The sequence below is a fragment of the Eriocheir sinensis genome, unplaced genomic scaffold (genome assembly GCF_024679095.1).
Source record: "Eriocheir sinensis breed Jianghai 21 unplaced genomic scaffold, ASM2467909v1 Scaffold5, whole genome shotgun sequence".
Classification (NCBI taxonomy): domain Eukaryota; kingdom Metazoa; phylum Arthropoda; class Malacostraca; order Decapoda; family Varunidae; genus Eriocheir; species Eriocheir sinensis.
In genome coordinates, this window is record NW_026111831.1 from 963,567 (window position 1) to 989,483 (window position 25,917).

General features: G+C 46.5%; 1 protein-coding gene and 1 long non-coding RNA gene across 6 annotated transcripts; one reads left to right on the top strand and one right to left on the bottom strand.

Annotated features, from left to right (window-relative positions):
- The first annotated feature begins 898 nt into the window (after positions 1–898).
- On the top strand, positions 899–21,911 carry LOC126992656 (uncharacterized). 5 transcript variants are annotated; one of them, XM_050851464.1, is made up of 5 exons: positions 899–1,003; positions 11,873–12,440; positions 17,038–17,103; positions 20,683–20,766; positions 21,373–21,911. In XM_050851464.1, the coding sequence occupies exons 2-5, from the start codon at positions 12,432–12,434 to the stop codon at positions 21,478–21,480; spliced, it is 267 nt and encodes an 88-aa protein (XP_050707421.1). In that variant the 5' UTR covers positions 899–1,003; positions 11,873–12,431; the 3' UTR covers positions 21,481–21,911. The 5 variants fall into 5 exon arrangements, 3 of the variants coding, with proteins under 3 accessions (XP_050707421.1, XP_050707422.1, XP_050707420.1); XM_050851465.1 differs by having other exon boundaries at positions 11,873–12,272; XR_007746875.1 differs by lacking the exon at positions 899–1,003 and having other exon boundaries at positions 12,182–13,184.
- Positions 21,850–25,527, bottom strand: LOC126992660 (uncharacterized). Its single transcript, XR_007746878.1, has 2 exons — positions 22,500–25,527; positions 21,850–22,055 (listed from the first exon to the last, which is right to left on the bottom strand). It is a non-coding gene; the product is annotated as an uncharacterized LOC126992660 (long non-coding RNA).
- Between the last annotated feature and the right edge of the window lie 390 nt (positions 25,528–25,917).

The following is a 25,917-nucleotide window of genomic DNA, read 5'->3' on the forward strand; positions in this document are numbered from 1 at the left end:
TGAAAGTGTCGTGTAGTTGGCGTCTGTTTGTGTGGGGAATATGTAATGGGGTTGAGGGCGTCAGCATCGGGAGGGTCAAGAGGGGAAATAGCAGTCCAGTCAATGTCAGGGAGGTTGAAATTGCCTGTGATCCAGATGTGTTTGTCTGCCTGTATGCGTGAAAGAGAAATGTTAAGGTTGTGTAAATAGTCTGTATTAGTAGAAGGCGGTCTGTAAAAAGCACCAATAAGATCGAGCTTTACAGTTGAAGAGAATAGGCCTACTGTCTTGCTAATTAAAGGGGGGAGGGAAAAGCTCACTACTAGCTGGCATACATAACATACGGGGAGGAACTGTATAAGAGAGAGAGAGAGAGAGAGAGAGAGAGAGAGAGAGAGAGAGAGAGAGAGAGAGAGAGAGAGAGAGAGAGAGAGAGAGAGAGAGAGAGGAAAAGAAGGAGAAAAAGGAAAAGAGAGTATGCTCAAGATAGATAGATAGATAGATAGATAGAGAGAGAGAGAGAGAGAGAGAGAGAGAGAGAGAGAGAGAGAGAGAGAGAGAGAGAGAGAGAGAGAGAGAGAGAGAGAGAGAGAGAGAGAGAGAGAGAGAGGAAAAGAAGGAGAAAAAGGAAAAGAGAGTATGCTGAAGATAGATAGATAGATAGAGAGAGAGAGAGAGAGAGAGAGAGAGAGAGAGAGAGAGAGAGAGAGAGAGAGAGAGAGAGAGAGAGAGAGAATAAAAAGAAAGAAGAAAAGAGAAAAAAAGAAGAGTGTAAGAGGAATCGGAAGAGGAAGAGAAGGAGGAAAAGAGAGCATGAGTAAGATAGATACATAGATAGAAAGATAAATAAACAAGGAAAGAGAGATCTAAGTGCGCGGTGCCGTTGCAAAGACAGGAGCGTCCACCACACTCACCCCAAGCATCAGCGTCAGCATCAGCAGGGAGCAGACGGAAGGGTGGGGTGGACGAGGCGCAGAAGAGGCGGCAGGGCACCCTGTGGTTCTGTACACCCTGCGACCCCAAGGTAAGGCAGACCATTAGGGAGGCTGACCAGACCATGAAAGAAAACAAGGAGATGAAGAAAGAGCTGCATGGCCTGAAGGAGAAGAATGATCTGATGGTTAAGAAGATAGAAGTGGAAGGAGAGGGAGATCTTAAGGCAGAGCTGAACAAGTGGAAGAAGATGATTAATTGAAAGAGAATTTTGAGAGTTTTGAAGAGAAAATGAGGGTGAAAGAGGAGGAGAGTGACTGAGAGAGTGTTTGAGAACCTGGAAGAGAGAAGAGAAAGAAGAATGTGATCGTGTTTAATGTAAGGGAAGGCAGTAACGACGATGCGAGAGAAAGGGAGATGGAGGACAAAGAGCTGTGTGAGTATGTGTTCAGGGACAGGCTTGGGGTGGAAGGAGCTCAGGTAGAAAAGGTGTACGGGTCCCCAAGATCGTTTAGGGCAGGGGATGGGCATAACTCAAAAAGTAGACATTTGCGACGGAAATGAGGTACAAAATCGTGCAGTTCACTAAATCTATCGCCAGAAAAACATGAACCACGTCAAAAAATCGTTGGTTGGGTGAAACGGTAAATTGTCCGATTAAAAATATCAGGATTGATGTAGATAAAGAAAGAGAGAGAGAGGAAGATGCAGTGTTAAGGGAAGAGCTACAAGAGAAAAGAAGGGAGGGAGGTAAATGGATGATAAAGAAAGGCAGGGTTGTGAGGGTGGGGGAGCATCAAGGTAGGGAATGAGATGGGGAGAGAGGGGAGAGGGAAGGGGAGAGGGAAGTATTTGCAGCAGTGAAAGTTTTGAATGTGCAGGGTTAACTAAAACTAAGGGGAAGGAAGTGGAGGAATTAGTTAAGGGCAATAGTATAGTTTGTTTAACGGAAACCCAGAAAAAATGTAGGGAGGTTAATTTTGGCGATATTTTTGAAGTCTTAGACAATATGAGAGAGGAAAAGGACAGAAGGGGAGGAGGACTAATGATTATTTACAGAAAAGGAAAAGGAACAACATTATGTAAAATAGAAACAAAATGGGTGTGAGGTGTGGCCGGGCTGTGGCGGGATGTGAGGTGTGGCCGGGTTGTGGTGGGATGTGAGGTGTGGCCGGGCTGTGGCGGGATGTGAGGTGTGGCCGGGCTGTGGTGGGATGTGAGGTGTGGCTGGGCTGTGGCGGGATGTGAGGTGTGGCCGGGCTGTGGTGGGATGTGAGGTGTGGCTGGGCTGTGGTGGGATGTGAGGTGTGGCCGGGCTGTGGTGGGATGTGAGGTGTGGCTGGGCTGTGGCGGGATGTGAGGTGTGGCCGGGCTGTGGTGGGATGTGAGGTGTGGCCGGGCTGTGGCGGGATGTGAGGTGTGGCTGGGCTGTGGTGGGGTGTGGAGGTGGCTGGGCTGTATGGATGTGAGGTGGCGGGCTGTGGCGGTGTGAGGTGTGGCGGGCTGTGGCGGTGTGAGGTGGCCGGGCTGCGGCGGGTTGTGAGGTGTGTCCGGGCTGTGGCGGTGTGAGGTGTGTCCGGGCTGTGGTGGGATGTGAGGTGTGGCCGGGCTGTGGCGGGATGTGAGGTGTGGCCGGGCTGTGGCGGGATGAGGTGTGGCTGGGCTGTGGTGGGATGAGGTGTGGCCGGCTGTGGCGGGTGTGAGGTGTGGCTGGGCTGTGGTGGGATGTGAGGTGTGGCTGGGCTGTGGTGGGATGTGAGGTGTGGCTGGGCTGTGGCGGGATGTGAGGTGTGGCCGGGCTGTGGTGGGGGTGTGAGGTGTGGCCGGGCTGTGGCGGGGGTGTGAGGTGTGGCCGGGCTGTGGCGGGGTGGCAGGTTTGGCCTGGCTGTGGTGGGATGTCAGGTGTGGCTGGGCTGTGGTGGGATGTGAGGTGGCTGGGCTGTGGCGGGTGTGAGGTGTGGGCTGTGGCAGGCTGTGGGGGTGTGAGGTGTGTCCGGGCTGTGGCGGGGTGTGAGGTGTGGCCGGGCTGTGGCGGGGGGGTGAGGTGTGGCTGGGCTGTGGCGGGGTGTGAGGTGTGGCCGGGCTGTGGTGGGATGTGAGGTGTGGCCGGGCTGTGGCGGGGGTGTGAGGTGTGGCCGGGCTGTGGCGGGGGTGTGAGGTGTGGCCGGGGGGTGAGGTGTGGCCGGGCTGTGGCGGGGGTGTGAGGTGTGGCCGGGCTGTGGCGGGGGTGTGAGGTGTGGCCGGGCTGTGGCGGGGGGGTGAGGTGTATGTGACAGAGGAGGGAGGGGCAAGTAGGCAGAGTGAGTGGGGTGCTTCCACGCGACGCGTCACGGCCACGAGAAAATGCACAATATTTTTGGCTGTCATAACTTTATTATTATTAGGAGAGAAGTTTTATTATACCACAATATATACTAGATGTGTAGTGCGGTGACTATGCCTGATGAACAAGCCTCCCATAACCCACTTAGCCAGTGGGGTACCTCTTTGGCCGACTCGATAAGGAGTGGCTCTCCCGTCACGCTGGCCGTGGGTTCAGTCCCAGGCAGCCGGGGAACACCCTCTCCTTGTTGTGATTAATTTCTCGTGTGTTTCGATACACGCAGAGGATGTGTGGGACTGAGAGAATAATGGAAAAAGAATAGAAAATCTCGTCATCAAAGATGAATATACAATTATTGCAAAGAAGAAAGACACCATTTCCACCTCCTTTAACCCGGTAGCAGCGACGGGCCAAATTTGTGCCATGATATAAACCCCAAAAAATAGATGATATGTAAACTGATCAGAAATGCTTTGATATATATTATGAAATGGTTTGTATGAGTGATGATTTTTTCTCATTTTTCTCGCTTAGAGGGACCATTAACCCTTTCATTGCTAAGCGCTCACAATGAGACTATCCCCTCAGGCGTGCTCGGGCACCCCAGCGGTGGAAGGGGATCTCTTTTAACCGCTATATTTCAAAAACTATTCATCACAGCTACAAAACAAAAACACCATTGGAAAGAGGAGGCCAAGATCTATAAGATATATAAGTTATGTAAGCCTCTCCTGCAAATGTACAGGCACGTTCAGGGGGTGTTTTTTGCTGTGAGTGCGACTGGCGCTTGCACTGAGCTTTAGCACCACCGGCAAGTGACGCTAGTACTCGCTCTTTTAACCGCTGTATCTCAAAAACTATTCATCACAGCTAAAAAACAAAAACACCATTGAAAGAGGAGGCCAAGATCTATACGATTCAGTAATGTAAGCCTCTCCTGCGAGAGTACAGGCACGTTCAGGGGGTGTTGCCTGTGAAGACGTACATTTATACGTGCACGATGGTCAGCCGTTAGGCAACTACTGTAGATCTCTTGATGATGGGGTGCTGGCAGGGCAGTATTGCCAACTGCAAAATTTACAACTATTTGGTCAAAGTATCAGTCATGTGATTGGTGAAGCTATGCAAAAATGTCGCTATATTGGTCAACAACATCCACCAGTTGCTCGTCCGTAGATTTTCTGCGCTGGGTTGATATGATTTTCCACCAAATTTAGTGGAGAACCCACTCAGTTGGCAATCCTGTGTTGTGAGAAATATTGTTGGAACACTTTCATACGTGGGAGATTTGAGTGCGGGTGAAGCTCGCAGTGAGCATTTAGCACCACCAGCAAATACGCCTAACGCTCACTGCGAGCGTTTAGCCATGAAAGGGTTAAGAAACATGATCCCCGCTGCTACCGGGTTAAATGTCTAAATTTTCCCCTTGCACAGCATCCAGAGAAATATCTCGCCACCTGTACTCTAAGGGTTAAGGCGCAGGGTTGTTTTGCCGTGCCTGTCCTCCCACGCGGGCATATCCAGGCTAAAACATACCTCACTTCAACCTTGCATACCTTTACTGCTACTTAACACATGTGACTGAATGAAGTATCATTGTAAAGTACATACCCTCACCTGTCTTTTGACGTTAATTTGAAATCTATACGACCATTGGTATAGTGAGTACAGAATATTGAATAAGATCGCTGAAAACGCATTATTATAGACAGTTTTCCACCCTTAGTGGACTTCCCTTCTATGATTTAGTAATAAAAGGCATAAACTTTATACAGTTTCTGTGAAAAACACCCCAAAAAAATTAACTTATGGTCCTTGATTGGTACAGAGGTCAAATGGCCCCCATCTTATTGACGAAATCCACTGGAAGGTGAGAGGAGGTGGGATGTCTAGCGGACATCTTCTCAAAGCTAACACTGGCATACACTGACCAAAAATTAGTCAAGAGAGCATGGCTGGGTATTGTTTGAAAGAAAACGACATGCTTGCTCTACTTCTCCCCAAACAAATTAAATTTCACAGCGCACTAAGTGAAAAAATGGCTTGTCGATTATTGTCAACACCCACGGCTTGAGCCCAGGCACACTCTAAGGGTTAAGTAAAGTCAGGGTTCATGGAATAGGAGGGAAGGCTTATGATTGGATTAGGGCGTGGATTAGCGACAGGAAACAGAGGGTTACCATTAACGGTAAAAAATCCGAATGGGGTAGTGTTACCAGAGGGGTTCCTCAAGGTTCAGTGTTAGGCCCACTTTTATTCATTATCTACAATGGTATTCACTAAGTTTTGCAAGAGAGCCACTTTAGTAGACTACATTCACTTTGAGAGCCACACCCAGGAAGACGTGAACTGTTCCTGTACGGAGGAACGGTAGCAGCTGATATTTATTTGGATGTCTTTACTAACTATGGCTTCGTCTTCCATTGAAATTTTAAAATATCTTTTGAGACGAAAGGCTTGGAAGTTTTATATTAACATTTTTTTGTACAAAATTTATGTGTAAAAATTTTCCGAGATTAGGATTTTGGTAATAATTGATTTGGATATTTCCTGGATGGAGAGCCACCAATCAAGCTTGCGAGCCGCACAATGAATACAGTGATCTACATTAAGGGGGGTCCTCCTACTCATGTACGTCCAGTAGGTTTGAAATCTCAGGATGTTATTTGTTTCTGTAAATATATGACATTCTGTGAATTTCATGAAATTTGGGTGAAGTATAGGGCAGACTCATATAAAGTGTAATTTTCTTTTTTTCTTTTTTGTTTTTTGTTTCACAGACTTTTATTTTCAGTTAATCGCTGTGAAAAAAAAACATGGAAACTTTGTTTACATATCTACATTTTGTATTTATAAAATTGTGATATGTTGTTTTGTCTTCGAGCAAAAAAAATTCCAATTTTTTTTCACTTACAATTTTCTTTACTCTGTGTCCCATTTTCTTTTTACATTTTTGAAATTTTATAAATACAAAAAATTGCCCTTTAGTTGTAGTTTTAGTTGGTACCAAACAAAAGGCGGACAGACTTTTTCCTGATTTTGTGAAATTTTTTGAAGTGTAAAAAACTACTTTCAGAGATATTGGCTCCTAAAGATTTTTTATCCTTTTATCCATGTCTTGCCATTTGTATTTATCTGACTGGCATGAAATTTTCACATATGATTGTGTATACCTTGTTGACTTACTGGAGAATGCTAAGGCATCTGGTCCCCCTTTATAAAGAAAGTATTACTCGCAGGTGAGGGTGTCAGAAGGCGTCACCTTCCACATTGTAGAAGAGGTTACGGTCAAGGTATTCCTGCACGACCGTACTGGGCACTTCTGTCTCGTGATGAGTGTCTGTAGCTGGGAAAGCAACACGGTAATGAAAGTTTCGCTTGTATCAGGAGGAGGAGGGTTCAACTGAACACCTCTGTGCAGAATTTGTTGTTTGAGCGGCAGTGATGTTTCATGTGGCAATGATTCTGCAGCTGGTGGTGGAGTAGGTGGTGATGAAGCAGGTGGTGGTGGAGAAGGGCGTGATGAGGTACTCGGTGTAGGGAGTGGCGAATCAGCTGGTGGAGGAGCAGGTGGTGGTGGTGATGAGTGGCGGGTGAGCGTGGCAGGATCACGACTCGCTTCATAAGCTCCGAAACTGCTCCCTTCTGGTCTTGGCTGCTCCATCTTGTTCAATAAGCCTTATTCATGTTGATGGCTCTCTTACTACTCAACTTGCGTTTGTACGTCATTTCTAAAGACCTTTATTTGGATGGAGTACAAACGAACAGGTTGCGTGCCCTTCCCTGTTGTTGTCTGGGTAGGGACGGGCTCCGCCACACTCCTCTCCTCAACTCACACCCTCCCTGTGATCCGGCACGAGAGGAATGACAGATGACAAAATTCACGGTGAAAAAAAATATTCTAATGCAAATTTTACGTACATACAAGCACTGAATGATACAGTGTATGTTGGCGCGCGAGTCAGGCTATGACGCAATGGTGCGGGCCTTTTAAATATAGCTTCCAGGGGTGAGAGGCTTTAATTTTACGAAAACAAACCTCACCACATGGCAATTTTGGCTATCCCGGCCATGCTGAGCGAAAAAAACGCATTTGTCCGATTTTAAATATATTCGTAAAAAAATACCCTTAGTCGACCCCCTTAACCCCCACAGTGCCACACATTTTACGCAAAAACCTTCCCTTGGTGCGGAAAAGTGTTCGGAATGATTAGACAACACATACTGATACATTTTACTACTCACCTCTTATAATTTCCATGATTTCTAGGCACTGGAATTTTCCGATATATGGAGTGTTACATCCCGTAGACTTACTCGCCCAGGGAGCTTGTCTATCACCATCACCATATAAGAGGCGCCTTTTGGCCTGAGAGGCAGCAGAGGGTTCTATAACCCTCCTTGTTTGGGCATAATGTGAGTGGCGAGTCGTCGGCAACTCACTTCCCTCACTACTCGAGCTACCACTATCACTATATATATAATCTTTATCAAGGTCACTATCAGACTCAAAGTCACTCGCATCACTATCCGTGAAGTCACTAGGGGCCTCGTCAAGGGCACGAGCAAAGTTGGGCTTTTGCAAAATGTGCTTTGCATGGCAAGACATCCTCCCTGCACTGCGGTCAGGTCAGGAAAGGGACCTGTACCCTCGGGATCCCTAGAGGCTCGGTGGGGGGTGAAGATCAGTGACTGGGAGGGGTAAAGCCATGAAAAGTGTCCTGACAAATTATGAAAAGCTTCTCAGTCAAAATAAGGCCACGGCGATTTTTCTAAATTGCTGCCGTAGATAAACGTTGCTGGCACACGGCGTGCGCCTACCCACCGCCGTAAATGAACGCCCCTGGCATCCTGGGGGTTAAGGAGTTGGAGTCAGGGGTATTTTTACCTACCCCTCTGACAAGTCTACACTTTGTTTACGTCTCAAAGCAGTACTCTTGAGTCTAAGAGGGACCTGTTCTGGTAGGTCCCAGCATAGATTAAGGCTTTTACATGTTGAATATTGGGGTCAATAATGATCTGAATACATATATATGACTTTAAAAATGGCCTGATAGAAGGGAGGGCTACAAGTGTCAGGCCAAAAATCTTCATTTGACACTTGTAGTTTAAACCCATTTATTTTATATATATATATATATATATATATATATATATATATATATATATATATATATATATATATATATATATATATATATATATATATATATATACATTATATATATATATATATATATATATATATATATATATATATATATATATATATATATATATATATATATATATATATATATATATATTTATATATTCTCTTTTAAGCATACGAGATTGAATGAAACTGCTGTTTCTGCATTATTCAGCTTCTGCTGCGTTTTTTCTATTAGTCTTATCAACTCTCTTTTGACGGTGTCTAAAGCCCCGAGGAGCTGTCCAAAAGTTGGGTTGTTGGTTGCAACGTTTCGTTCCTGCCTAGGGAACATCTTCAGGCTGAATGGAGCTGGGTCGTCTGGGTTGCTCCTTTTATATGCGTTCTGGCTTGTGATTGGCGGTGTGGCGTGTACAAGTAAGCGGTAAATGCTGCTGTGGCGTCCCTCGCTGCGCAGGTGTCTAGGTGTTGTTTTTTCTGCTACTTCTCTTCTGCGTTGGTAAGATTTGCAGATCTTGGGCTTGAGTGTTCATCGTTGGCCCTAGATCTTCAATGTAGAGGGCTTCCAGGAACAACAGTCGGCGTGGGTCAGTTTCCTTGTCAAGTATTTTCGTTGAATCTTCTAGGTGGCTGCGTGCTAAGGTTTCCTTGTGCTTGACTGTGTAATGGTTCTTGATAGCACCATTTTGTAGGTGGCATGTTAAGCGCCTAGTCAGTTTTGTCCGTGTCATCCCGATGTATGTATGAGGCCCACAGTCCTCAATAGCGCAGGTGTGCTCGTAGATGACATGGTCTTCCTGAAGAGGTGCCGGTGGTGGTGTTTGGCGGTTCTTGATTAGTAGGTTGGCTGTTTTGGAGGTCTTGTAGTAGATGATGAGTGATATGGTTTGCTCTGCGTTTGTTGGTTTCACATTCTTGTGGATGATATCTTTGATCACTCTTTCATCTGTCTTGTACTCGGTGGACATGTAGTTCCTGTAGTAGAGATTGATGTTGTTTTGGTTTGTAGAAGTGGTTGCAGGGTTGTACCATTTCTCTAGGGCGCAGTTGATGGCCTGGGTCACTTCACTGTTGGGGTAGCCGTTGTTTACAAGGACTTGTGTAATTCTTTCCAATTCATTATGCAAATTTTTCCATGTTGAGCTGTGTGAGATCGCTCGCCGTATGTATGCATTGATTGTGGATCTTCTGTAGCGTTGCGGGCACTCGCTGTTTCCGTTGAGGCAAAGTCCTGTGTTTGTTGGTTTGATGTACACTGAGGTGTTGAATCCTGAGTCTTGTGGAGATACTAGTACGTCGAGGAATGGCAGGCGTCCTTCTTGTGATTCTTCAAAGGTAAAGTTGAGGCCGGAGATGTTGCTGAGCTGCTGCTTAAGTTTCTGTAGTTCATCTATGTTTTTCACTCTGATAAATATGTCGTCGACGTATCGGGCGTAGATGGAGGGTTGTTGGTCCTTGAGGGCCATGGATTCGATGGTTCCCATGAAGAAGTTGGCGAAGAGTACACCAAGTGGGCTTCCCATAGCAACACCATCCACTTGGCAGTACATATCTCCATGGGGGCAGGTGAAGGGACCTTCTTTAGTGCATATCTCTAAGAGTGTGCGTAGGTCCTCTTGCGGTATGTCTAGGGGTTCCGTCTCTTCACATCTGTAGACGCGGTCCATGATGATCTGGATAGTCCTGTTCACGGGCACGTTGGTGAACAGACTCTCGACATCGAGAGAAGCGATGATGTGGTTGTCGGCAGGTGGGGCAGTTCTTAGGATCTCCAGGAAGTCATTGGTGGACGTTAGGGCGTGGCTCATCGGGGTGTACGGGGCGAGGATCTCGTTGAGTTTCTTGGCGACGGTGTAGGTGGCTGTCGGGATCTGGGAGATGATGGGGCGGAGTGGGTTTCCTGTCTTGTGTTTTTACGTTGCAGAGGCGCACCGGAGAAAACTCCCGGTCAGCTTCTGAAAGCGTGTGCTCTTTGTAGCGATGTTGATGGCTCTGCAGGTGGCGTTGATTTTCTTCTTTATGTCTTCTGTAGGATTGCGGCGTATTTTCTTGAATTTGGAGGTGTCGGAGAGTATGCTGTCCATTTTGCTGAGGTATTCTTCTTTCGCCATGATTACAAATGCTGCGGTCTTGTCTGCTCTTCGGATTATAATTTCTTCTTTGCTGCGTAGCTGTTTGGCTGCCTCTCGGTGTCTCTTTTCTAGTTGTCTGCTTTGGTAGTGTCCTCTTTGCTTGGAGGCCTCAGCGATTATGGATGCTTGAAGTTCGTTTGAAGTTTCAACTTTTCCATCTTTTTCTAAGTTTTGGATACTATCTAGTAGGGCTTCGAGTTCAAGACGCTTCCGGTGTTTGCGAGGCTTAGTCATAAAGTGGCAGTTTAATCCCATGTTGAGAAGCTCTTGCTGATCGTGGGTGAGTTCGAGGGTTGGTACGAGGTTTATATATCCGCTTGTCTGTTTAGGGAGCTTGATATTTCCACCGTACAGTTTTGAAAGTTTGCGGGTACTTGTAGCTTCCACTCCTTTTTGATGTTGTAGCCTCAGTCTGTATAGTTCGTCGTTGAGTGTTTTCCTCAGATCTTCGGGAACGTCAGTTTCTTTCCATGTGTTCATGAGCTTCTGTTGTTGTTCTTTCAGCTGATGAACAAGCAGCTGTTTTTCTTGGAGTTGTCGTTCCACAAGTTCTTTCCGGAATTTGTGGGTGATGTCTGCGTTTCTGGCATTCTCGTCATGTAATTTTAGATTGGTGTAGCCAGGGAGTAAATTCTCTTTTAAGCATACGAGATTGAATGAAACTGCTGTTTCTGCATTATTCAGCTTCTGCTGCGTTTTTTCTATTAGTCTTATCAACTCTCTTTTGACGGTGTCTGAAGCCCCGAGGAGCTGTCCAAAAGTTGGGTTGTTGGTTGCAACGTTTCGTTCCTGCCTAGGGAACATCTTCAGGCTGAATGGCACTAAAGAAGCTCCCTTCACCTGCCCCCGCGGAGATATGTACTGCCAAGTGGATGGTGTTGCTATGGGAAGCCCACTTGGTGTACTCTTCGCCAACTTCTTCATGGGAACTTGTGGAACGACAACTCCAAGAAAAACAGCTGCTTGTTCATCAGCTGAAAGAACAACAACAGAAGCTCATGAACACATGGAAAGAAACTGACGTTCCCGAAGCAGCAGCAGAAGCTGAATAATGCAGAAACAGCAGTTTCATTCAATCTCGTATGCTTAAAAGAGAATTTACTCCCTGGCTACACCAATCTAATATATATATATATATATATATATATATATATATATATATATATATATATATATATATATATATATATATATATATATATATATATATATATATATATATATATATATATATTTTTTTTTTCTTTTTTTCCACATGCCTGCCCAAATCTGGGGGGTGCATCTTATAAGCTGTCAAATATGGTATTTATTTTGAAGTATAGTTTTGTGAAGTTGTGATCTTTGTCCCCACAGCCCCGCCGGTGCTGTGCAGAAGGGAGGGTCTGAGGCGGTGCTGTGCTCAGCGCTCCCTGCGTCTTTGCTGCTGCTGATCTCTGTTGCAGTGGAGGCTGCAAGGCAGGGCACCAGTCTGAGTGCCCGGGACCAGCAGGAACAGACTGTCTGTGGTGTGAGGATCAGGGGTGATCAGGAGAGCCTCCTCACCACCACCACCTTGCTGCTGGCATCTCCAGCCATAAAGGAAAGGAAAAGTTTGAGTGCAAGAAGACTTGAGACAGAGCAGGTCCACTAGACACAGCCTTGCACACACTGGTGAAGAAAACCATGAGTGCCAAGAGTGTGGGAAAAGACTCCCTGGGAAGGGTGACCTCACCATGTACACCCACACACTCTGAAGGAAGACCTCATGAATGCCGTGAGTGTGGCAAAAAGTTCAGTAGGAAGAGTGCCCTCAACACACACACCCTTACACACTCTGAAGGAAGACCTCATGAATGCCGTGAGTGTGGCAAAAAGTTCAGTAGGAAGAGGGACCTCAACACACACACCCTGACACACTCTGAAGGAAGACCTCATGAATGCCGTGAGTGTGGCAAAAAGTTCAGTAGGAAGAGGGACCTCAACACACACACCCTTACACACACTGGTGAAAGACCTCATGAATCCCGTGAGTGTGGCAAAAAGTTCACTCAGAAGAGTAACCTCAAGAAACACACCCTCAAACACACTGGTGAAAGACCTCATGAATGCCAAGAGTGTGGTAAAAAGTTCAGTTATAAGAGTAACCTCAACATACACACACTCACACACACTGGTGAAAGACCTCATGAATGCCGTGAGTGTGGTAAAAAGTTTAGAAATAAGAGGAACCTCAACACACACACCCTGACACACACTGGTGAAAGACCTCATGAATGCCGTGAGTGTGGCAAAAAGTTCACTCAGAAGAGTGACCTCAACAAACACACCCTCACACACACTGGTGAAAGACCTCATGAATGCCGTGAGTGTGGCAAAAAGTTCACTCAGAAGAGTAACCTCAACACACACACCCTCACACACACTGCTGAAAGACCTCATGAATGCCAAGAGTGTGGCAAGAGGTTCAGTTCTATGTCTTATCTCAATGTGCACATCTTCAGACACTCTGGCCTGAGAGAGTTCAAGTGTGATGTTTGTGGGAAGCATTTCAAGGTGAAGGCAGATATTACCCACCACATGAAGATCCACTTCCCCTGAGGTGCTGTGTGTGGTGGTGGAGGTCGGCGGGTCGCAGCCACGTCCTGGTTCTGCTGACGGGTCATCTTCCTCGATGCATCAGCATAAGGTACGTAAGGCTGCCCCCTGTGGCGGGTGCGGGGCATTGCACAGGTCAGGGCTGGCCGCTGCGGAATGCTTACTGTCACTTCTGTATAATGAACTTGGTGTTTCTCAGTGCCTCAAAGGCTCAATTTCTCCATCCATGGGGAGGCGGTGGCTGAGTGGTTAGCGTGCCAGCCCTGCATTTGGCGCGTTGTCCATGATGTGGGTTCGAATCCGCCGCTACCACCTGGGATTTTTCAGTCACCACCGAGTGGCCTAAAACTACCCACATGCTGTCTTGAAGACCACCCATCAACCCAGACTCTACACCTTTTCACCTTTAAATAAAAAAATTGACCTTCAGATTTAACCCTTTCCTTGCACGGGAGGGCTCTTTTAACACTTACATCAGTGCGTGTGGGATGATCAGCCATATTGAGGTAACTGCGGACATCTCTTTTTCAGACTCTGGCAAGGGAGTATTGCCAACTGCAATATTTACAACTATTTGGTCAAAGAATCAGTCAAGTGATAGGTGAAGCTATGCAAAAATGGCGCTATATTGGGCAAGAACATCCACCTGTTACTCGTCCGTAGATTTGCCGCGCTTGGTTGATATGATTTTTCACCAAATTTAGTGAAGAACCCACTCAATTGGCAATCCTGTGTTGTGAGAATTAGTGTTGGAACACTCATACGCGGGAGATTTGAGTGCGGCTGGAGCTCGCAGCGAGCGTTTAGTGCCACCAGCAAATACGCCTAACACCCGCTGCAAGCGTTTAGCAATGAAAGGGTTAAAAAGTTGACTTTCAAATTTTAAAAAGTTGACTTTCAAATTTAAAAAGTTGACTCAAATAAAAAAAAAAATTCAAATTAAGAAAAATGTAATTAAACTGAAAACAAGTTGATATGTGAATGTGTGTAGAGCCTGTTTTCGTAGCTTGTGGGATTTTTCTTATATCCTTATTGGCAACTCTTTCGTGCCCCTATTAAACGGTGCTAAGCACAACTCAGCCCTCTCAGTAATCCAGCGAGCATCTTTTTTAATCCTGCACTGGAAATACATTTTATAATGCTACACCAGGATGGAAGGCTTGCCAAACCTACCATGGAGTGCTTTTATTTCTTAAACACAGTGGGGAGTGACCTTTTTTTTTTTTTTTTTTTTTTTTTTTTTTTCACATTGCGGCCTATTGCGCCGGTAGGCTTCTTCCCGGTGGATCCTGATGGTCGGTCCAAGGCTTCTTCCCGGTGGATCATGATGGTCGGTCCAAGGCTTCTTCCCGGTGGATCATGATGGTCGGTCCAAGGCTTCTTCCCGGTGGATCATGATGGTCGGTCCAAGGCTTCTTCCCGGTGGATCCTGATGGTCGGTCCAAGGCTTCTTCCCGGTGGATCATGATGGTCGGTCCAAGGCTTCTTCCCGGTGGATCCTGATGGTTGGTCCAAGGCTTCTTCCCGGTGGATCATGATGGTTGGTCCAAGGCTTCTTCCCGGTGGATCATGATGGTTGGTCCAAGGCTTCTTCCCGGTGGATCCTGATGGTTGGTCCAAGGCTTCTTCCCGGTGGATCCTGATGGTTGGTCCAAGGCTTCTTCCCGGTGGATCCTGATGGTTGGTCCAAGGCTTCTTCCCGGTGGATCATGATGGTCAGTCCAAGGCTTCATCCCGGTGGATCATGATGGTCAGTCCAAGGCTTCATCCCGGTGGATCATGATGGTCAGTCCAAGGCTTCATCCCGGTGGATCATGATGGTCAGTCCAAGGCTTCATCCCGGTGGATCATGATGGTTGGTCCAAGGCTTCATCCCGGTGGATCATGATGGTCAGTCCAAGGCTTCATCCCGGTGGATCATGATGGTCAGTCCAAGGCTTCTTCCCGGTGGATCATGATGGTCAGTCCAAGGCTTCTTCCCGGTGGATCATGATGGTCAGTCCAAGGCTTCTTCCCGGTGGATCATGATGGTCAGTCCAAGGCTTCTTCCCGGTGGATCCTGATGGTCAGTCCAAGGCTTCATCCCGGTGGATCCTGATGGTCAGTCCAAGGCTTCATCCCGGTGGATCATGATGGTTGGTCCAAGGCTTCATCCCGGTGGATCATGATGGTCAGTCCAAGGCTTCTTCCCGGTGGATCCTGATGGTCAGTCCAAGGCTTCATCCCGGTGGATCCTGATGGTCAGTCCAAGGCTTCATCCCGGTGGATCATGATGGTCAGTCCAAGGCTTCTTCCCGGTGGATCCTGATGGTTGGTCCAAGGCTTCATCCCGGTGGATCATGATGGTCAGTCCAAGGCTTCATCCCGGTGGATCATGATGGTCAGTCCAAGGCTTCATCCCGGTGGATCATGATGGTCAGTCCAAGGCTTCTTCCCGGTGGATCCTGATGGTTGGTCCAAGGCTTCATCCCGGTGGATCATGATGGTCAGTCCAAGGCTTCATCCCGGTGGATCATGATGGTTGGTCCAAGGCTTCATCCCGGTGGATCATGATGGTCAGTCCAAGGCTTCATCCCGGTGGATCATGATGGTTGGTCCAAGGCTTCTTCCCGGTGGATCATGATGGTCAGTCCAAGGCTTCTTCCCGGTGGATCCTGATGGTTGGTCCAAGGCTTCTTCCCGGTGGATCCTGATGGTTGGTCCAAGGCTTCTTCCCGGTGGATCCTGATGGTTGGTCCAAGGCTTCTTTCCGGTGGGTCCTGATGGTCGGCCCAGCCCGTTCTAGCGCAGGGGAGTGTTTATAGTGGCGCCATCTTGCATTGGCTCATGCTGCCCTCCCAGAGCTCATCTTTGATCCTTGAATCTAGAGTCCGGGTTGATAGGTGGTCTTCTGGGCAGCATGTGGGTAGTTTTAAGCCACTCAGCGGCGGCTGAAAAATCCCAGCTTGGTGGCACCGGGCGGGGATTGAACTCACGTCCTCCTGAACGCGGGGCCGTTACTCTGGCGACTCAGCCACCGCCTCCCCCCTCCATAGATTACCGCATCCTTGCGCAAGGCTTGGAGGGTCCCGTGACTGGTGTCAGGAGGCGAGATCAAACCCACGACCTTTTGGTTGCCAAGGCAACGCTCTACCAACGGAGCTGACGAGAGTTCTAAATTAATTCCAATTAAAAAATAAAAAACATGAAATTCTGATAGCAAGTTTCAGAGCTGCTTAGATTCCTCAGCATGCGGTATTCATTAGCATTACTTGCAATTACATATAAAATAATAAATAACAAACAAAAGCCTGGGAATACGATGTTATTAAAATAAGTCATTTGATTTTGAGGCTTTTATTATTGTCAGGTGTCATGTTTGCAGAGAAAAACAAATCAATATTTGTATCCTTTTTTTCTTTGTAATGCATCCCATGGTAGTCAAGGCAGTTACCACTTACTAAGGGAAGTAAAAACAATGTCCAATTTAATAAATCAATATGAATTACGCTGTTAACTGAAAATCAAGCTATAAAAACAGGCTCTCTACACACATTCACATGATATTAACTTGTTTTTCAGTTTAATTATTTTTTTTTAATTTGAAATTATTTTTTTTAATTTGAAAGTCAACTTTTTAAATTTGAAAATCAAGTATTTTAATTTGAATGTCAACTTTTTAAATTTGACGGTAATTTTTTTTAATATGAGTCAACTTTTTAAATTTGAAAGCCAACTTTTTTTAATTTGAAGTTCATTCTTTTTATTTGAAGGTGAAAAGGTGTAGAGTTAAAAATAAACTATTAATTGAAGTTTTATTGTTGCTCCCGTGCTCAGTCAGTTGCCTCACGACTGCCGCAAAGGTAGGTGCATGATAGAGTTTCCTGCAAATTGCAAATAGTTTGATGACTTTCTAACTCGTCCCACTCTATTATTACTGATGTTATTGTGTTTATTTTTTTCAGAATGTACAGTCGCGATATGAAGTGATGTGGCCGCTCTCAGAATGTTTCGTACAGGAGCATTTGAAGGTAACGGAAGTGATGTGTATTTATTATTTATGTTGTAATGTTCCCTTTTAATGATAATCTATAATACATTGTGATGGAAAACACGGTAAAATAACGTAGTAGTACCTGAATTACAATTATACATTCATTTGTTTAAAAAAAGGCAACTGCGAATGTCATGTGTTGTCTTCAGTACTGAAGACAACCTTGAAATGATTTAGCTCACGTCATGTGCTTATCTTTGCTAAATAGTTGTTATTCGTCGTTCATATATATATATATACACACACACACACACACACAGGTAACTCGATTTACGCGAGTTTGGTTTACGCGTTTTTTAAATAACGTGGGGTCAAAAATCCAAATCAATGTTTAATTTACACATTTTTTCACTTTTACGCGATATTTTATGGAGTTGCCACCAGATGTCTCACGCAACTGGACTCACACGGCGCCACGGCCACACAGCTGAACTCAGTTCTTCCCGCACACCACTTGAACAACAATACAGTACCTACGCTGCCACGCTTCTCAACAATAGGGGTGGGCAGGTACCAGTACCAGTTTTGGTACTAATGGTACCAGCAATATGGTACGGTACCGGTATCAGACTGTTCGGTACCAGTACCAATACTAGCCAGTCGCTCATGGTGTCCCTCATTTCTTCCTCACACGAGTGAGGCTGAGACTGAGTGCCTGAGTGGATATCTTGGTGATATGGATATTCTCTCTCTCTCTCTCTCTCTCTCTCACACACACACACACACACACACACACACACAGACACACACGTACACACATACATTGTCTGTGATGACAAAGGAGTATCTGGCAGCTCTCTGACTGATGATAACAGAGTTGTATTTGCTGATAATTTCTCGACATTCTTCCTCCTCTACACAATCATCTGCTTTCTCTATTTCTTTCCCCCTTGCCCCTTTCTCCCCTTTCTTTATTTTGCGTTGATGCAATTTATATTATGCATAGCAGGTATATGTTGACTCGTCATGTATGCTGCTTTGCAAATACGGGATACAACGGGATACAAGGCGACAAGCAGATACATGCCGGCTCAGGTTTCCCGCGCGCGGCCGAGCACGCTGTATATCAGCCAGGCGGGCTTTTTGAACATCCGGCGCGAAGGGGTTAAGATTCTTAAGAATGATGTTTTATATGCCCTCTCTGGCCTCAATCTTCAGAAGGCTCATGGACCTGATGGAGTGCCTCCTATTGTCCTTAAAAACTGTGTCTCCGTGCTGACACCCAGCGCCAGACAGAGCTACCATTGGGCCCTGGTGCTGCATGTAATTCCGGGCCCCTAAGTATCTTAATTTACAGTTTTACACACATCATGCCCAGGCAGCCGGGCCCCCTATGAGGCCGGGCCCTGGTGCTGAGATAACAGCTCCCCTCCCCTTCTCTCGGGCCCTACTGACACCCTGCCTGGTCAAACTCTTTTGCCTCTGCCTGTCAACATCTTCCTTTCCTTCCTGCTGGAAGTATGCCTTCATACAGCCTGTGCCTAAGAAGGGTGACCGTTCCAATCCCTCAAACTACCGTCTTATAGCTTTACTTTCCTGTCTATCTAAACCTTTTGAATCAATCCTTAACCGGAAGATTCAAAAGCACCTTTCCACTTCTGACCTTCTATCTGATCACTGGTATGGGTTCCACAAGGGGCGTTCTACTGGTGATCTCCTTGCCTTCCTAACTGACTCTTGGTCATTCTCTCTTAGCCGTTTCAGTGAAACCTTTGCTATTGCGCTGGACATATCAAAAGCTTTTGATAGGGTCTGGCACAAATCTTTGCTTTCCAAACTACCCTCCTACGGTTTCTATCCTTCTCTCTGTACCTTTATCTCCAGTTTCCTTTCTGACCGTTCTATTTCTGCTGTGGTGGACGGTCACTGTTCTTCCCCTAAACCTATCAACAGTGGTGTCCCACAGGGTTCTGTCCTATCTCCCACTCTTTTTCTGTTGTTCATTGATGATCTTTCCAAAACAAACTGTCCTATCCATTCTTATGCCATTGACTCTACTCTGCATTACTCAACTTCTTTTAATAGAAGACCCACCCAACAGGAACTAAACGATTCTAGGCTGGAGGCAACAGAATGCTTAGCCTTAGACCTTACTATTATTTCCAATTGGGGCAAGAAGAACCTGGTGTCCTGCAACACCTCAAAAACACAGTTTCTCCACCTATCCACTCGACACAATCTTCCAAACAACTATCCCCTATTCTTTGACAACACTCAGCTATCACCTTCTTCAACACTAAACATCCTCGGTCTATCCTTAACTCAAAATCTCAACTGGAAACTTCATATCTCTTCTCCTACTAAATCAGCTTCCTTGAGGCTGGGCGTTCTGTACCGTCTCCGCCAGTTCTTTTCCCCTGCACAGTTGCTATCCATTTACAGGAGCCTTGTCCACCCTCGTATGGAGTATCCATCTCATGTGGGGGGGGGCTCCACTCACACAGCTCTCCTGGACAGAGTGGAGTCTAACGGCCACAAGGGAGATAGGTCAGGTTCCCATGAGTGTTTCTACGTTCATGGTGCAGAAGCCTTGTCGAGCTATCACTATATGGGCGGTTTCCTTCCGTCTGTACACTCGCGAACGTAGATGTGGCACCTGTGCATTGCTAGTTCATGATTGCGTCAAGATCAACTTTTTTATTTTTAGTGATATATTTGAGTGACTGTGTTTACAAAGAACCCTCAAGCTCTCTTATATAAACAGCAAACATGCCAATTTGCATTGATAATATACCACACAAGCACACGAGAGACATGCATGTATCAAGCAGAGTTGTCAGGTCATACCCAAACGATCTATGGCCTTTCAAATACCTATCATTCGTCTCATTTCAGGTATACAAAAAGACATCTGGTCCTGCAGTGCCTGTACATGAGGAACTTTGCTATTTGTTGCATGCAAATAAGCCGGGTAATATTTGAAATAGCCTACCGGTGGCATCACACTCAGCAGTTATTATTTACTATTTCATGTTGTGTTAAATATAAATCATTATTGACATTCAGTGAGTTATCAAAAAACCTTTATTTGCACTTTCAGAGCCAGATGCCTTTTAATGTATGTACTTGAAATGAGATGAATTATAGGCGTTTGAAAAGTCATAGATTGTTCAAGTATGATCTGACTACACTGTTGGATACAAGCTTGTCTTTTCTCGTGCTTGTGCTATGTACTATTGATGGAAATCGCTATGTTTGGGATGTATTAGGACAGAGGGTTTTTTGCATACATAAACATTCAAATATATTATTGAAAAATTAGCTTGAATATCTTGACAACAGTTGATTTTCACAAATTCATGAACTAGAAATGTGCAGGTGCCACATATATCAAAATTCTTGCTTTGTTGGACAGATGAAGTGAAACTGACTGTGGGGTCACACCACCACCCTTGGAAACACCCTCGACAGCCTCCACCAAAGCCTTGCCAAGTGTAGGTGTGTGAGGAAAGAAATGTGTGACACTACGGGCCTTGTGTTCACTTATATTCTTAATTCTTGTCTGTCCTTACGAGCAGGTCAGGGTCAGGGAAGTAACCCGTGTTGCATCTGACAGGTTTCCGAGGCTGGAGGGAGTCCTTGGAGCCCGGCGCTGCTGCAGGCACTCCCCCGGTCAGGCGGCGCCCCTGGACAGCCCAAGGTGTGGGAGTTTGTTCCTTTTATTGTTTTCCTGTTAATTCCTGCATAGTTTTACATTAAAATGTTTTTGTTTATTAAAAGCAAGTTGTAATTTTGGGGATTTTCATTGACTGGTTTTGACGGTAGAATTAAATAGCTTTCTTTCCTCTTTAAGGGTGTTTTGTGCCCCATAGTATTGGTTTCTGTGTTTTATTTCTGTGTGTTTCACGGCATCCGTCAGTATTTTTTTGAGGAGCAGAAAAACATGAACCATCAATGTTTTCAATGTTCAGTAGTGCGTCTTGTTTTGTGTTATATCAGAGGCGATACCATTGGTGTCAGTCATTTTGTGCGCCAACTGGACTTACTAAATTGCGGGTGCTGGCCGCGTCACGAGGAAGAGACCGAGGCTGCTGTGTTGCCTGGGCGTGGGAAGCATCTTATCCCAACAGTCAGGAACAGCTGGTGAAGGCCAAGACCAGAGCTGCCACTAGCATGCAATCCATCATGGCTGATGTGTCTTAGTGTGGGAGAGTGGCTGATAAAACAGGCAGGATCATGTAGAGGCTGTGTGTCATGATGCTTTATTCTGTGAGGAACAAACAATGAAATGTTTCCCCTTCTTCAGGTGGAGGTGCCGGGAGGCCAGCCATGCAGGGTGAGAAGATCCATGGGGACCAGAGACTGCAGGAACACCCCGGATGTCCTGCACCCCATGGCGGGGAGTCTGGGATGACCTGCAGACAAGACAACACGTGAGGAAGGACCACAGGAGCTGGCAGCAGTGGAGGATCCTGAGGTGCATCACTGAGGGCAGGGACAGCGGGCAGCACACCAGTCGGACCACCAATGGCCTGTAGGGGCACTGTACCGGGGCCACGCTGCCACACAGCCGGGATAAGTGTAGCAGGGGGCAGGTGTCTGGGGGGTTGTCAACATACTGTGGGGGACATACTGTGGGCTGTGGCGAGGTCGGTCGGTCTCTCTCTCTCTCTCTCTCTCTCTCTCTCTCTCTCTCTCTCTCTCTCTCTCAATACATCACTGGATTGAAGAGGCTGCCAGCATTGCCCTTTGAAGTCAGTCAGTCAGTCTCTCTCTCTCTCTCTCTCTCTCTCTCTCTCTCTCTCTCTCTCTCTCTCTCTCTCTCTCTCTCTCTCTCTCTCTCAATACATCACTGGATTGAAGAGGCTGTCACAGGATGGGCTCGGGCACAATGGTTCCTTCGCCCACCCCACAGGCTGTCCCTTCCTCGGCCACTCCTTCGGGTCAGTTCCAACACCAGTCAGTCAGGCGCGGCTCCTCACCAGCTTTCTGTGAACCACGTCTACAGTTAATGACTAGTTCCAACATGTTAGTTTTCTTTGTTAATAACAGTGTGACAAATAGGCCAGGAAGAAAGTAATAGAATGTGCAGTTTGTGGGTTATAACAAAGGGCAAACAAGTGTTGTTGCCTGCGTGGTGGGTGGTTGCATGTCTGTAGTCTGACACAAAAATTTGTGTGGGTCCCGCGCCTCTCCCCGGCAGTGATGCATCACTCAGATGTCAGCTGTTTACTGTTTGAAATTGTGTATATAATATTCTGTATATATTAAATAAGGCTACATAGCGCTAATGGACTTTTTCCACCTTCAAGGGTAGGTTTGGGGCGCTGTGGGGAGGTAAGCTGTAGTAACCCGCAGCACAGGCTCAAGGGGCAGTGTGATGGAGATGAGTTCTGAGCCACACACAGGTACAGCGTGTGTCACAAACTTTACCTTTACTGAAAGTTTTGAAGTTGCTGTTGGTGTTTGAGTTGTTAAGGTCAGGCATCTCTTGGTGCAGGAGAGCTTGGAGCGCGGCCACACCTTGCTCTGCAGTCTTCTCTGCCACACTTGGAGTGCTGCAGCAGCACCCTGGAACAGAGGGAACACAAGCCATGCATGACTGTTCACCACAACACTGAGCTGAGACATTATCTGTTCAGCTTAATTTCTCTTAATAAACACACAGCCTCCCCTACTTACCAACAGGCTCAGGTGCAAGCAGTGGTTTGTAAGTAAGGTGTGTACAGGATTGTACAGCAGTGTGTGACAGGTGAGCATGCAGCAATGGGCGTGCAGTGTAAAGATATACAAGACTGTACAGCAATGGGTGTGCTGTGTAAAGATATACAAGACTGTACAGCAGTGTAGGGTGACAGGTGAGCATGAAGAAACAGGTGTGCAGTGTAAACATCCATTAACTCGGGAATAATACAAACTACACAGTGGTAGAGAAAATGTGTGATAAATAAAGTTGATAATAAATTGAATAAGATCTTTAAAATTGTCTTAAAAATGTGGCACAGCTGGCGTGTGTGGACTGGCTTTAAGTGGTGAAGGGAAACTAATCTGCTGAGTGGTGGTGCTGGAGGTGGAGGAGGTGGTGGGCATCAGCAACAGGAGGCGATGGCTTGGGAAGCAAGGTACTCAGCCCTTCCATGTCCGACACAAGGCAGCCGTCGGCTGTTTGGATAGTGTTCACCTGAGAGGGAGGCTCGGAGTGGAGCTTCTTCAGAGCCTTGGTAAGCAGGTCGCAGGTCATTTGTATTAAAATGGCACTCAACATCCTCAACAAGACCCCTGACATACCTCTCCTTGTCTCTCCTCAGGAGAGCTTTACTCCTAGGTGACATAACCCTATATTGGTCCTGATTCCCAGCCAGCCTGGCAGGGCAACTCTCCTCAATATTCTCCAGCGTTTCTGCTGAGGTGAAGCCACTCCTAGATCTTGGGCACTCTCCAATGCACTCCTTGGCAGCTCGAAGAGTTTCACATTTGAAGGTGTTCCACAGTTCTACAGGGTTCTCAAGGGTGCTGAGCACATTGAGCTAATTTGAGATTGTCACTGCATACTCCTGAGTTTATGGCAGTCTTTGAGCCTGTTGAGGGGCAATGAGTGTGTTCCAGGAGGGGCACTGGTCTAGTATGGAGTTGAGTTTGGCGTAGAACACCTCCTCTTGTCTCGCACTTCTCGTAGGAGTGTACACTGCAACAAAGAGACATGAAGCCCAGTGTGTGCTTCAGCCTCACTCGCATCATGGAGTAACCTCAACCACAAATGGCTGCAGCTGGCTGGAGGTGCCCACAGCTGCCCCCCCATGATGGGCACCATTGTTCTTGCCAGACCAGTGGCAGGTTTACCTCCACTACTGCTTGTAACCGCCAAGCCTCCTTGCGGAAACAAAATCAGCAGAGGACATGTGAAACCAAGGCAAAGTAAACTGGCTGGGGCAAGGCAGGAGGGATGGAGGCGTGATGGTGCTGGAATCTGAGGCAAGAGAGGTAAAGGCAGAACAGGGAAAGGGGAGAGCAGAGGTGGCAGCTGGGTGTGTGGCCCGGCAGGGGTTCTGAGCCGGGGGTATCCATGCCCCTCAGGGATGTGGGAACTATATGCCGGGGGTGGGAAACTCAGTCTTTGAATATTATTATATATTTGATTTATTAATTTATAGTTGGTTAGAATGATACTTTATAGGGTATCGGGAAAGCCGGACAAATTTTTTCCACTCCGCCCAGGAACCGAACCCGGGCTCTCTCAGTTGTGTGCCGAGTGTGCTGGTTGATTGGATTAAAATCATGACGCCGCAACTGCATTGGTCACCTTGATCTTCTCCCGAAACTGACCTGACCACTCTTTAATTTGACCTAGCTCTTGTTCTATATTATTCTTTTGTTGGAGCAGTGCTTTGACAGGCTTTATTTTATGACCTATTTGTTTTAGTGTCCTTGAGCTGTCTCCTTTGCTGTAAAAAAAAATTAAAAATTGTGCCGAATAAAATGACCTGGTAAAAAATCCTAAAATGAGATAAAGAAAAATCAGCAAGAATATAGTAGTGGCATTTTTTTTTACAGTAAAGGAAACTGTTCAAGGGCAAAAAACAAAAAAAAAATGATGAAAAAAAAGCCCGCTACTCACTGCTCCTACTAAAGTCAAGAGGAGTGGTCGAAAGATGGGTCAATTTCAGGAGGAGAGGTGTCCTGATACATATACCCCTCTTCTCCCCCCCCCCACATACACACACACACATGCATGACAAATTGCTGGAGGAGTGGCCGTAAGCAGGAAGGAAAGTTACAGACACCCTGGAGGCCTTGGAACAGACAGGGCACAGCCTAAGTCTATATATACCAAGTCAAGTCACTCTGCTTCAAAACTGCGACCGGTACGCGCTGGAGGGGGTTTTTAGGGCGGAGCAGCGGGATGACGTCACTTGTAGCTAAAAAACAAAAAATACCCGCCAGTTCAGGGGTGACTAAAGTTGGGGCCGTGTGTGCACTCTGGATGTGCATTCTCGCCTTCTTTCACAGCGCGTTCAGGCAAGACACTGACGAAAAACTGTCTTTTTATTGTGCTATTGCGTGACTAATTCCAATGCCTACAAACGGCGGTGTGGGGTGTGAGGGAGGGCATGTTGAAGGGATTGATTTAAATTAGTCCGCCTTTCCTCGTTTTCTCTAAATCCCTGTTTCTACATTCTCTAGTTTGGCTCCAAGCAGTGTCACGCATAAACCACGCCTCGGCCGTGCCTCCTCCCACAACCCTGCGTATGACTTGACTTGGTGTATATAGACTTAGGGCACAGCGATGCAGCCGGGCAGTAACGGGAGGCCCTGAGCGTTGTGGAGTGAGAAGGGACACGTTTGAGTGTGAGGGAGACAGGAAGATAAGGAACAGTAAAAGATAAGAGAAGATAGAAAAGATAAGAAATAGCAAACAGGTAACAGTAATGGGAAGGTCTTAATCGTAGTGAAATAAAGATGGGATTACCTTGAACAAGCTGCTTGGTCGAGACGTTCCGCTGCTCCGAGGCTTCAAACAGCATCAACTCAACGGGCAGGGCGCTGATTGACCGGCTGCCGCTCCTCCTCGACGCTGATTGGCTGGGCGTGTGGCGTGCTCACCGCTGATTGGCGCAGACCTTCAGGGCACGCAACACCCGCATAATACAATCAGCGAATAATACGAAACAATAAAATGTCCTAATATTGTGTACCTCATCACTATATCCAAGAGAGAGAGAGAGAGACTATTCACTAACAACCAACATCACCACCACCACCATGTCACCACTACCACATCACCCCCACCATCACCACCACCACCACCATCACCCCCCACCACTACCACCACGGGCCTTACCTTTTCCAGTCC